Raw genomic sequence first — 14,369 nt, 5'->3', positions numbered from 1 at the left:
ATGTTTACTTAATAGTAGGTAATGATTAGTTGCTAATAATGTTGTTTTTATATGTATTTCGAAAACACTCAGTCAAAATAAGAATGCCTGATCTTTGCCGTTTTAGCAAACAATTTTAATTATGAGCCTTCAATTAAGTTTTTTTTTTGTTTATAAATGTTAATTCAGATATGAAAGTTATTTTATATTTTTTCTTAAATATATTCCTGCATTGCACTACTGCAAGTAAACTAGGGATAAATTTATAATTAATAGTAAAAAACAAGTGGATAAAAACCTTCGCTCCAAATCCAACTGATCTGGTTGATCCTCTCACCTGATGGTTGATCACTTATTTGATTTGTCAACTTGTTACGAATATAATTGAAACAACTTGCACAATTACGGCGTACCCATGCTTTAAAACGCGATATTCGGTTAAAAGCTTCCATTATTTTGTTAGTGTCATTATCGGCCGCTGGCGCCGATAAACTAGAGGAACCGAAATTTGACAAAAGCAAAGCTAAGAAAAGATTAAGCACCTGTCGAAAAAATGTCATTAGCATACGATATACATAGTAAATATACAGAGAAATATTAAAATATCTGTTTTTTTTCACTTACAACTAAATTTCCAATAACGACTGTGGCCAAGAAGAACGGAATACAGGAGACATCACCGACATACATGCAGTCCCACATCGATTCAATCCACTCGCCGCATAAAACACGAAATACGATCATAAATGAATGCATAAAATCTGTAAAATTCCAGCGTGGCATATCTCCATCAGGAAATCGATCCTGATTGTCTGTGGATTAATATAAATATGTTTATTATGAAAATATATAATTCTGCACTAAGTTTTAGTTAACCAAGTATATAAATTTTTACGAGTAAGAGCTAATGAAGCATATAAAGCACGATAAGTTATTTTTGTGAAAATTTAATGCAAAAATCACAAAATGAACGATTTAGAGTAGCAATAATGCATTCAATTAAATTAAATTTTGTAAATAACTCTAATGATATTATTTATATTTTGCTGTATGCGTTTAGTCACACTTTCAAAAGGAGCTATATACATCAAGCAAATAAATAAATCGGGAAATCAAATGTATAAACTATAAAAAACAACTGTGGAAGGGGTTTTAGCTTAGCTTCGTAACTATCGCATTTTAGGCTCTAAAAAGGTAGCTTATAACGAGCTGCAAAATCGTGCAGAAGATCCTCGTCATTATTATTGTTGTAGAAGTACTTTGCCATATTCAAGGATCATGAACACTCATAGAATTACCATATTTATCCTCTAACTAAGTCCCAATACGGTTAACCCTTATTAGTTTATTCTGTTAATGTCATTGATCATATTGGCGACCCCTATTAGATAACAGAAGGACCAAATGCCTTGTATGTTGCCGAGAACCTTCATTTGTTTTTCTCTAAGGCTTTCGGAACTTTATGCCAAAATCGTTAAAAACCTTCTCCAAAACTGAAGTTTTTTTTTAGAAATTGTTGAGACATTTGTAAGAACCGTCTTGATATTGTGAGAGTTATCGGTGACAAAGAATAGGTTTTTGTTAGTGGTTAATTGATACAGGATTCTCCGCGCTACGGATACAGCAATTCAACATATATATTGCACATTACATTGTAAACAAAGGTAACTTAAAACTTTAATTTTTTTAAATAATATAAGTACAGGGTAGGGATTTTACTGGTGGGGTGACATAATGTCAACGGCCTAAAGGTCAGTTGGCGTTATGACCACTTCAAATGGCCATAAGATCAATTGGCCTTATGACCACTTTGGACCACTATTGAATACGATTTTTCACTAAAATGAGATTCGATTATAGAAAAAGAAGCGCCGCAAATAGCGCAATTTTTTATTCCGAATTTTCTCTAAACTTTTAGTTGAATAAGTTCTTCTTATCTCAAATAGGACTTCATTGAGCCAGTTTTTTTTTATCCGGCTTTTCTAGAATGGAAGCAAAACATTAAAAATGGGCGCCATATCCAAAAAAAAATTCTTTTATATTCAGTAGAACAAAATATAGCGTAAATAATTCAACAGTTGTTAACATTTTAAAACGATGGGTGCGAACAAACTAATTAACCTTAGGGCAAAAAAAGTTGGCTATATGACCATTTCGGTAAAGCAGGATGGTCATAATGGCAATATAGTTGACATTGCAACCATTTGAAATTTGACGTTGTGACCATTTGAAGTGGTCATAAGATCAACTGATTGTACTTACGGATCATTGCATTTGATACAGTAGCTTTTGGGAAAATATAGATTTTAAAATACTAGTATGTTGGGATACTATAATTTAGAGTACGACACCTTTTTGCTGTTATATTATGACAGTGGGTCTTAAAACATACAGAATTTCATAACTTATAACTTTACGTTGATACTTTTATGTTGTTTTAAGGGGAAAAAATAAAGCCAAATGCCCAAAGGTCTACTTCAAATATATACACAAGCACAATCGAACACACCAGAGATGTTACGGAGTTTCGATTTTGTTGGTGACACGTCCGAAATCGATGAGTTTATTGGGGGTGTATTTACTTATTAATTCTGAAACTTCGGAACTCTCATTACTGTTTAAGTATTCAAGGAATCGCTCCGGATAGACATATTTTTGTTTTCACTTATTTCGATCTACCTCACGAAGTAGTATAAAAAGAAATAACAATAACGCTTGTCTGTGTTTGCATTGGAAACCTAAAGTACCGATGACGTTTCAATGTTCTTGTAAGTAAACTTAAATATTTTACGGCATTTTACCATATTTTTAATAGCTCAAAACAAACAAAAAAAAGCTGAAGTTTCGTTTCAGATAATCCGTCGATTTTTCTATTATTTCTATGCTGCTTCCATAATGAATAAGTAAATACTTCCCTAAGTTTAATTTTGAAAGGAAATTTTTGACACATTTGATAAAGCCAACTCTCTGATCATAGAATCTTTTTACTTTTTTATTTATATTGTTTTATTCGATGTATGTCTCTAGTACCTTGGTTTGACCTTCCATTTCAGTTCTTATACCGATTTTAATGTAACAAATTTAAAAAAGTAAATTTCAATTCCGGTTCTGGTTCTGGTTAACGCACTTCCGTAGCATCTCCAAAGCTTACGCATTTACATACAACACAAATGTACTACAACAACAACATTTATATAATTCGTTTTCTTTCATTCATCTACTTACCCGTATAATTCTTCCCGAATAGTTGCATTCCCATCACAGCAAAGATAAAGATGATAATGCAAAGGACAAATGTTAGGTTACCCAATGCACCCATCGTACGACCCATAATTGAAATAAGTAAATTTAAAGTTGGCCAAGATTTTGCCAGTTTGAAAACTCGAAGCTGCCATTTCAATCAATTGGTTCAGTTACCACATTTTATAGTAACGGTTTTTTTTTTTAATTTTTGATTTTCATTGTTTAAAATTATATTCCGCGCATTCCAATTGTAATTTATATAATTCCAATGGATTCGATATGATGAAGAGTGCAGTTATAGGTTGAGTCATGTGTGCCGTAATGGTTTCGTGGATATTGTTTAGCATGAATATTGTTAGTAAGCCGGGCAAAGCATTAAGAAAAATATTTGTAAAATATCATGAGCAACTTTATGTGTTGGATGGTCAATTAAATTGATTTTAAATCTTATAGAAAGTGTTATTTGTAAGGATGTAGACATATGTAAATGCAGAAATTTATTTTCAACAAACACTTAACTAAAGATGGAAGCCGGTTTTAATACACAATCCCTATTCCATCTACCCAAATATTTAAATTTTAAATCCCAAAGTCGCCAGTCTCGATGTTTGTAAGGCTTGTGATTTTTCACAAAGCTTTTTTGTTTTGTAGCAGGGTCAACCCCAGTCTATATACATTATATGCCCTTTTAACATTGTCATTTCATTGGAGGTGACGTCCTGCTACACGTAGCAAACTAAAGACCTTAAAAAATATAACACCCTTGCTGTAAGGGCAAGGGCCACATACTGCAGACTTTAGGGTATACTTTTCTTCAACATCCCTCACATTGTACACTAAATGCCTATCTAACCTAAATAAAATATTCACTGAAGAAGTTAGCTTATCGAATTATGTAACTTGACACTGAAACACAGAAGGAAATGAAGCTAGTAAAAGCAGGTTTCTTGTTCTTGAATTAACAGTTATCAAGTGAAATCATTATGGTTAATTTAACCGAGTATTTTGTCAAGAAAACAAATTTGTTTAGTTATTTCAACAGAAGAAAAGCTGTTAGTCTCAAGTTAACAATATTCTGTAAAAATTGCCACAGAAATCTCTGTCATATTGGTATTCCTAGGGTGGTATTAATAACTGTTAGTCAACACATCAGAGCTAGGTTGCCACCACATCGCAAATTCTCCTCGGTTTAAGGTCTAGAAAAAGTGACATAAAACTCTTTGCAGACAAGTGTTTTTATTTGTATTCTTTTTTTATCAGAGCTGTGGCTTACATTTGACGAACTTGAATCAACAATTTGTGCGAAGTTGATTCAATAGCTATTTGAGTTGAATACAAATTGACAGAAATATCTATTGCATTGTCCTGTAACTCTGTTTATTAAAACAGTTTTTCTCTTTTAGTGTAGAATTATAGGGATATTTGCTTTACAATGTGGGGAAACAGCACGACTTAAAATGTTTCCTTCAAGGGAATCTCGCATCCATCGCATTTCTAACGCCTCTTTATATGTTTGACTAAGTACTTTCATGAGATTTAAAAGAGCGATCTTCAGAGAAATATTTTCATTAATAAGTAAATTCAAAATTGCTAAAAAAATTGCCATTCTTATGTGAAAGCCCAAAGAAAAACGTGCCGTAAGCTTAATACATATAAGTATTTTTTAGAAATTTTATGAACTCTTCGAACATTACTCTGCTTACTCATACATATGCAATAAGAGTTTTTAGATATAAATATGTATATTAAATGTACCTATGTATGTACATACATAATTGTAAATAAAATTAATTAAAATAGCATTTAAAATATTAGCTCATATGGTTTATTTGTAATTAAAAAAATTGCAATTCAAAATAAATTGGTAGCATTTGCTTTATCATTTAAACGTTATTACTTGGTTAGCGGTTCGTGTTCCTCCTAAATACCTGTATAATTTTTGCCAAATAATTGCATTCCCATTACAGCAAATATGAAGATAATAATACATAATACGAATGTTAAGTTGCCTAGGGCACCAACGGTACGACCCATGATGGATATAAGCAAATTTAAAGTTGGCCACGATTTGGCTAATTTAAACACGCGCAACTGCAATTTATGGATTTTTTTTTAATCTCTACGTGTCTTACTTATGCATATGTAAAGGACTGTAGAGAGTATATTAAAAATTTATATACATTTGCATACTAGTAAAATTGTTAAATGATATGAGCCCTGAAACTGACTCATATTTACTGACATACATTATGTTTTAAGATTTTGCGAGTTCAATATTATAATAAATACCCCAAGCATTATATTTATTGATAGTTATAAATATGTAGTATAATATATGTATGTATGCATGTATGTTACTAGATATTAGAATATTGTATCCTTACCAGTCGAAATGATCTTAAAACTGAAAGCCCCTGAACTCCTTCTAGACCAAGTTCAAGCAGTGAAAGAGCCACAATTATAAAATCGAATATATTCCAACCTTCCTGGAAATAATATTTTGGACTCATAGCCATCAACTTCATAGTGGCTTCAATGGCAAATGTCGCTGTAAAGAACTGCAATAATTATATATAAAGCATTACCGCTCTGTACTCAATCTGCGATACTGAATATGGGAGCTTACATAATTGCCACTTTTTAATATCCGCTCCATTTCCTTGTTCATATCATGATGATCCATTGCCATAAACATTGTATTTACAACAATACACAGCGTAATAAAAAGTTCAACAAAAGGATCAAAGACGATGAGAGACACCCATTCTTGAAATTTTAACCACACCCAACAGCAATCCCACACACAAAAAATGTCGATTCCACGTAGTACAGCCTCAAGTGCTTTGTCCTTGAACGTAGGACCGTCCTCGTCGTCGTCCTCTGTTGGAAAATAGTAAACAGAGACTGAACCATAAAGTTTCCGATTAGTCAATTTTGACCAACTTTGACTTCGTCGATTTTAGATTTTATTATTGACATTTCTGCTTGCTCTACATATTGTAATTTAATCTAATGCTAAATACTTGTGCACTTAATGCGACATTTAAGTTAGACAAGAAAATTTACTTAAGCGTTTCGTCTATTTTATGATTCATTACAGGATTAGGATCGGGATTATACAAATTATTTATTCTCTTTTAAAATTTCTTTGAATATAAACTTGTGCCAATAGTCATGTTGTACACTCAAATAGACAAACTATGAACCAATCTACAGCTATTTATTTTATAAATTTATTGAAATATTGCAGGTGCTGAGAATGTACTAAGAACTTCTCTTTTGATTTCCCGCATATGGAATAGAGTTAGGTTTTTGAATTTCGGGGGAGGACAAGCTATGAATAAGTTCTTGAAAATTAAAAAAAGCCAATACTCTCTTTTTTTTTGAACGAGGCCCATCGTGTCATAGCTGATACAATAAGTATTTCTCAAAACACTGTCTAGTGTCTCCTATGATTTTCCATAGTCTGCCTGAAGAGCGATTGAGAATCAGCAGAGCCGGCAATGAATCTGGTTTAGCTCATACTTCAAGCTCAATTGTTTTGGACTATTTTCCTTATACACACATGTTGCAACAAAGAACGTTAAGTTTGTGTTCGAAGCTTCGCTGGCTTTGTGCAACAGTGCTCTAGATGCTGCCTGGTGGAAAATTCTACATATGTATGGATCAGTCCATAATAAGTACAAATATAGCCCATGGCAGCCGAAACTAAGTGGTATATGTAATTTGATCACCGCTCTCACTATAGTATATGATTTTTATCTTACGACGCCCACAAGATGCCTTCATTGTATCTACAAAGTGCATAATGGCTGAGCGAAAACCCACCTGAAGCTTTAAAGGTATTTTTAACAATGTGCTTTTTGAAAATATCAAAGCCTGGTTTAGGCTTTTTTTTCTTAAGAACCAATTTTTGTCTACATTCGTCTATTTAATGAGGGTGGTCCTTACAATTTTTGTATGATATTGTGCCTGCAAAAGGTACTGCTGAAAAAATAATAAATCATCAAGGGCCCAGAGTGGCACAGATAATATTAATAAAAACACCCCGCAAAGCATCTTATCTCTCTCTTCACTATGGGATTCATTGAAGCTCAAATTGAGAGCGCAGCCATTACTACTTTGCCGCCGTCAATCATTTCCATAGATGTTTAAAGTGCTGGTAGCCAGCCGCTCATTGGTACAACTTTGCTTTATACGTGGCCTATCAATAAAAAACCAAACACAGCCTGAGAACACTAGTCATAGTAGACGAAGAACATTTTCCTCTTTACATGCGTTGTATAAATTGTTCTTCTTGAATTGCTCTAATGCGAAATTTCCTGAGGTTATTATTAGTGTTGAAAATAAAATTTTATATATTTCATTAGATTTCTATATTTTCTCTAAAAGTTTTATTTAAGAATAATTTCCTGCTTATGAATTTAAAATACTTTTTTAACAAAAAAAAAAAAACTATCCATATAAGAAATTATTACTAATACAACATTTGCTAGAAGTTCATATGTATGTGTAGAAAAAACATTTCCAACAAAACGTTGCTAATCTTAAAAGTAGATATGTAATAAAAATTTATGTATTGTGAATTCTAATGCATGCAAAAATATTAAAAAAAATATCAATTAAACAACAAAGTAACAAATATTGGCATTTTCAAAAAGCATGCACGTAACTATTTATGGGCAATACAAATAATAAAATAAACAAATAAAACAAATTTATTGATGACCGCGCATTTCATATTTTTTTTTGTCATCATGCGTTCAACTAAAGAAAAACAAAAACAATTGTGGCAACAAAGTAGATACATATATATTTATTTTTGTACTAAAATTGTTCTAAGTGCATTTAGATATAATAATGTCAAACAAAGAAGTAAAAAAAAATCTTCTTTGTCACATTTAAAATTATTTATGCTTGGTGAGAAGAAATTGGCCAGTGTTTCTAATTTATCTAGAATTGTTTCAACTTCTTTCATAAAAATGCGTGTTTCGTTGTGTTGGTTAATTTTTCAAAAGCGGGAAGCGTCACCGTAGTAGATAAAATGGACGAGTCAAAGAAGTCATATAGTTAGGATTTATATTAATAAATTGGTAAAAAAAAAGTTTGTTTAAATAAAACAGATGGCTGTTAAGAAAAAAAAAAACAACAAAACATATAACAAAACAATCTTAACAATAAATTTTGATAACATAAACATGAAAAAAAAAAAATTCTGGGTTTATAATTGATCCATCACCTACAAAGTTTCTATATTCGATATTTTTATTAATCTATAGCTCTATTGGCCAGAACATATAAAGATTATATAAAATTGGTATGCTCTTTCGGCAATGATCATGTGTATAGGGTGGATAAAGTTTTGTCACCTTTGTGTTTATTTGACAGGACTTACCCATAAATATACCTAGCTGCATTGCATTGAAATTCAAAATTTATCAAAAATCAGCACATCTACTTGAAGATTGTTACTTTTCACTAAATTTGATAGGACAGAAACAAACTTTTTGTGGCTGTAATTTCAAAGTTAAAATTTCCAGACTAAAATTAAAATCGCGATAATTGTGTCTATTGTTGTTGGAAGTTGTTGATAATAACTGGACGCATTCTATTTGAAGTGTAAATTATATGGTAAGACGTTGAAATTTTTAAAAAGTATTTTTAGCATTAAAAGAAGCAGCAACCCACTGTCACGTTATTGTTTTAAATAGGTATATAGTAAAATCTTTAAACGACTCCAAATAAGGACTGTTCCGAAAAGAAAGTACACACAATATTTTGCTTGTAATTCGAAGAGTAAAACTTAAAGCAGTTTAGACATTAATGTTCACAAAAGTTGAGGCAGTAGTATATTGGGTACAAATGCAAATGATTTTGAGTTAGGCCTCTGGTTCAAGAAGCTTCAAATTCAAACAAATTTTCTCTATTTCTTATATTTTCCGCGCATAGTGCTTACTATAAATCTTTTCAGGCGATAGAAAAATCAAGGACCATTCCCAAAGATGGAGAAGCAGCCCTTTTCCGCTATATTCTCATTTAGAAAATTTATTCTTATACCTAACACCAATACGCATATATTTTTAAAATTGTTATAAGCTTAATCTTAAGGATCTATCATTACCAGTCATCTTCAGTTGTGTTTTGTATTGTAATCACAAAAGGAAAATCAAAAATGGCATGCCTATTATCACTTAAAGGAAGCAAAATGTTTTTTTGGGTTATTTTATTTGAGGTTATGTGTCGCTAATTATCCTTTTTGAGTGCTCTTTTATCGCTGGAAAAATTCTTAGAATTTAAAGCATAATAATTTGGAAGACATTTTACGTAATTGCAACAAAGCCAACGTAATTTTGTAAATACATGATAATTTTGTAAATACAATACAGGTGAACAAATTTATAGGTAAGTATATGTAAATAAATAAATAAGAATTCACTTCATAAACCCTCAATATTTAAAACGATGTTTCTATATATAAAATGCATAATCTGAACAAGAACATACATACATATATGGGAAAGGTGTAGTTTTGAGTTATCTTCAAGTGTTTCTTACTTTGAAAGATTGTTGAATGAATATTTTTGTATTGATGATTTAGTCGGAGAAACATTTTTTTACATGCAGAACTTTCTATCCTGAATCGAGATCTACAGCTGAAATACTTCTACACTCAATTCGCTTTCCTAAATTGTCGATTGTTGGTTGAAAACGCAACTCAAATTTTAATTGAGGAATGAACCAGACAAGTAAAGTCAACAACAAAAATTTGACAGCCCTCATAATCTGGTCAAGAGGGAAAATTTTTGCTACTTTTTTATTATTTTACTTCTTTACTGATGCAATTGCGGAAAAAGTCAAGGTCGATATATCTCTACATTTGAAAAGAGCAAACAAAAAAGAGGAAATGAGGAAGGGAAATTAGAGGAAGTTGGAGGGAAGTGAGAAAAGAAAAGGGAACTAGAGAAAGAGTAAAAGTAAGAATAACGGTAATAATTTGGAAAAATTAGGAAAAGAGACTAACAAGAAGAGTAAGAAAAACATAAGGATAAGATAGAGGCAATTTTGAGAGTTATATTTGGATAAGTGCAAGAGCGGGAGAAGTAAGAACCAAAGTGGAAAGATTTACGGAAGAACGAAAGGGATATGGAATGGTTTAACACTTAGGTTCACATTTTTTACCATTTAGGCATCTCTACGTCACAATTTCTGCATGTCCACCAAGAGCATTAAAATATAAATCACAGCGTTGCATTTAAACCGGGTAAATGACTTCGTATACAAAGCGATGAGATCTGAATACCTCAGCGGGTTAGGGGGCTTAGAACATACCCGTGGTAGGTATGCCTGTCGTAAAAGGCAACTAAAATACCAAATTCATTGAAGGTATTGACAGCCCAAGGCCTTCGGGGAGTATCCTTATCGCTAAAGCAACAACAACAACTACGAAATCTGAATTAGTATTTCATCTTTAGCTCTGCTACCAGAATATATTTGTTTATACATACGCCTTTCTCGTAGGAACATTACCATGTTGGAAGATGTAGATTTATAGCGTGTAGAAATACATATCAAAGAAGCCTTGCAAAATTTCATTGGCAAAAATTTCTATGTATGTATGTATGCCTATATTTACACAGTCGAATCATGGAATTTTAATTACGCAATAAAAACTCACAATGGAACACACACATATACATATATACACTGACATTAAAAATTAGGCATACCAATTAGTTTTTAGTTAACGAAATCATTAATATTATTTACATTCAAAAGTTAAGTTAAATGAAAATAAAGAGGTAAAATAAAAAGTTATTGTCAAAAAAGTAGACAAAAAAATTAAATTTATTATGATTTTCTTACCACCGCGATCACTTGCACGACTATGCCGACCCGCGGCTTGCTCTATAATGTCGTTTAAGACCATAACATCTGCAATTTTATTAAGTAAATAGTTAAAGTCCTCAAGATTTTTTCAACTAAATTATCTAACCTTTCATATCAACCACGGTTTGTGTTTGGACGGGCTCAATAAAAGGATTGTCATTATGCTTTATCTTTCCGGCTTCGTCGGTACACTCAAAACCCATTTCCTGCAAAAAGAAAATATTAGTCATGATTTATGTACATATGAGAATCCTCGCGTTCCAAATTTGAAGGGCATTTCGGATGCAATTAATTAAAATAAAGGAAGTGGCCCGAAAAAATACATATTTTTTGACCGAACAGAGCACATAAAAAAGGAATAAAAAAATTAAATTCAGAAATTTTTGTACGGAACTTTTACTATGGGACAGTGTAAATTAAATCATAAACAAAGCTTCGGTTTTTTCAAGCTCAAGGTGAGCGTTTGATTTGAATTGTAAAAATTCTGAATTTGTTTCTTTGTTTGTTATATATCATTTCCGATTACACCCATATTCTTATGTGAGCAAGTATTTACGTAGTCTCGATGTTGTACCTTTTGATTTGCATCGGCAAAACTTGTCCCATTTGAAGCTCCCACTGATTGGTTCCGTGTGTTGCGACTTCTTAATTTACTTTCTTTGGTCATTGTGCTAATGCCCATTGCTACCATACCCCCTAATAGATCACCATGTGATGTATAGGAGATTCTGGATTGATGCGAGGTATATGACGAATGTCTTGAGCCTAAAATAAATATGTACATATACAAATATATATGATTTTTTTTTAACAAAACTAACCCAAATTGCCATAGTAAACTGGTACAATGATAGCGCCATTCTCTTCGGACATAGGCGTTACTGCGTTCGAGTCATCTGCATATGGTAAATGCTGCTGTGCATCCTGATATGTTGACAGTACGAGCGGTTTGCGATCACTGCCCGGAATACCGAAACGACCACGCCCATTTCGAATTGTGTACTACACACATGAAACAAAATTGCAAATATCACTCATTAATATCTAAATTTTTATAATAGCAATAATAGAATCAACGAATGACGATTGCGTAAAAAATGATAATGAAAATGTTTTTTAAGTTTCATATATGACTGAATATAAATTAACGAAAAAATTATTGAAATGAGATTTTATGATTAGAATACAAACTGAAACTGTCATAACAGCAAGTTAGCTGGTAGAATAAGATATCTATACAAATATTTTTTGTTATGTGTTGTATGTGTGTCGATGCAAACTGATATAGTGTATTGTACCCCTAAAATTTGAGCCTTTCAATAGGGATATTATTTAAATCCTTTCCAGCCAGAAAAATAATCGTAAACGTAATTGCTTGTTTTCTCCGATAAAAATCGAACATTTTTCTATACTCGTTTAGGATTCGTTTTCACGTGATTTTTTACTAGAAATTGCTCAGCAACTACGAGCTGGGGTGGAAACGTCAAACAAAAACTATTGCCGATAATATGTTCAGATGAGCTTTAAATCTGGTACCTCATGCCTATGAGTTGTGCAGTATCCATCATGCTAGAAGGTATTATAAAATTATTATTAAATAGTATGTATTTAATAAGTAAGAGCCTCTCTCATATCGCTTTATACAACTTTTTTGTTATTGATATTATAGATAAACTAGTAGACCCGGCAGACGTTGTTCTGCCCTAAATTTGGCCTATCTGCATACATTTTAATAAGCTTTTTCCGTCTAACTCTGCCCTACCCCTCTACACTTTTTCCTAATCTTTTTATTCACTCCTCCCTCCGTCTTTTTCGCTTCATATCCATCTTCGTCTCATTCCGTCTAACTCTGCCCTACCCCTCTACACTTTTTCCTAATCTTTTTATTCACTCCTCCCTCCGTATTTTTCGCTTCATATCCATCTTCGTCTCATTCTATCTCTTTCTCAGTCTCCTTCTCTCTTTTCTCTTCTCTCAAGTGTTTCTCATTCTTCTTCATCTCTTATTGCCAGCCCCAGAGGGTGGTATGTATTTTGTTCCAGTCCCATTCCGAGTCTCAGTCCCAGTCCCACTCCGAGTCTCAGTCTCAGTCCCAGTCCTAGTACTAATCCCAGTCCCAGTCCGTCCCTGGTATACTTCCCGGAAAAAACATCGTAAATACTAATATAGGCAAATTTATATACGAAATTTCAGGCAAATCGAATAGGACGTATGTAAATAGGTATGTGGGTATTATTAATTCTTGTCTTTATTTCGGCTTCGCATGCATATTTATTAGTTTTGCCAGGTTGATGCGACTAAATCGAATATCACAATGAACTTTAGAGCTCTCAGCAACAGCTTTTATTTGATATCCATAATACACACACATTCTAGGAGTATCCGGGTCCATGTTTTGGCCTATATCTCGAGACCGTAGTCACCCAGCGGTGTAAAACGTACTCTGTACTAAAGCATACATCAACAGCTTCAATTTGATACCCGTAATGTAAAAACACATTCTAGGGGTACCCGGGTCCACGTTTTGGGCTATATCTCGAGACCCTAGCCTCCCGGTTGTATGAAAATTATCCTGTACTATAACACTCAATAACAGCTTTCATTTGATATCCATATTGTATAAACACATTCTAGGGGTACCCGGGTCCACGTTTTTGGCTATATCTCGAAGCCCTAGCCTCCCAGTTGTATGAAAATTATCCTGTACTATAACACTCAATAACAGCTTTCATTTGATATCCATATTGTATAAAGACATTCTAGGGGTACCCGGGTCCACGTTTTTGGCTATATCTCGAAGCCCTAGCCTCCCAGTTGTATGAAAATGATCCTGTACTATAACACTCAATAACAGCTTTCATTTGATATCCATTTTGTATAAACACATTCTAGGGGTACCCGGGTCCACGTTTTTGGTTATATCTCGAAGCCCTAGCCTCCCTGTTGTATGAAAATTATCCTGTACTATAGCACTCATCAACAGTTTTCATTTGATATCCATATTGTGTAAACACATTCTAGGGGTACCCGGGTCCACGTTTTGATCTCAAGACCCTAGGCAAGTAGCGAAAAAAAGGTAGACGTTGGCCGATTCTCAGACCTACCCAATATGCTCACAAAATTTCATGAGAATCGGTTCAGCCGTTTCGGAGGAGTTGAGCCTCTAAAACCGTGACAGAAGAATTTTATATATTAGATTACAAAATTTGCACACGGCGTTGGTTATTAGGACATGCTTCTGACTTTCACGTCTTCATGAA

The 14,369-nt window shown here is 32.9% G+C and overlaps 1 protein-coding gene across 1 annotated transcript in view; it reads right to left on the bottom strand.

Moving 5' to 3' along the window:
* para (paralytic) overlaps nucleotides 1–14,369 on the bottom strand; it is a 100,010-nt gene that overhangs the window by 38,956 nt on the left and 46,685 nt on the right. The window contains exons 14-22 of the mRNA XM_067779276.1: nucleotides 11,931–12,111; nucleotides 11,684–11,874; nucleotides 11,216–11,315; nucleotides 11,086–11,154; nucleotides 5,849–6,102; nucleotides 5,607–5,780; nucleotides 5,151–5,313; nucleotides 604–791; nucleotides 317–521 (exon numbers count right to left, since the gene is read on the bottom strand). Coding sequence (XP_067635377.1) covers nucleotides 317–521; nucleotides 604–791; nucleotides 5,151–5,313; nucleotides 5,607–5,780; nucleotides 5,849–6,102; nucleotides 11,086–11,154; nucleotides 11,216–11,315; nucleotides 11,684–11,874; nucleotides 11,931–12,111 — 1,525 coding nt within the window. The remainder of the gene's footprint in view (nucleotides 1–316; nucleotides 522–603; nucleotides 792–5,150; nucleotides 5,314–5,606; nucleotides 5,781–5,848; nucleotides 6,103–11,085; nucleotides 11,155–11,215; nucleotides 11,316–11,683; nucleotides 11,875–11,930; nucleotides 12,112–14,369) is intronic.

This window comes from Eurosta solidaginis, chromosome 4 (assembly GCF_040869045.1).
Source record: "Eurosta solidaginis isolate ZX-2024a chromosome 4, ASM4086904v1, whole genome shotgun sequence".
NCBI classification, from domain to species: Eukaryota; Metazoa; Arthropoda; class Insecta; order Diptera; family Tephritidae; genus Eurosta; species Eurosta solidaginis.
Note: the sequence above shows the minus strand (reverse complement) of the source record. Positions and strands in the feature narration are given on the sequence as shown.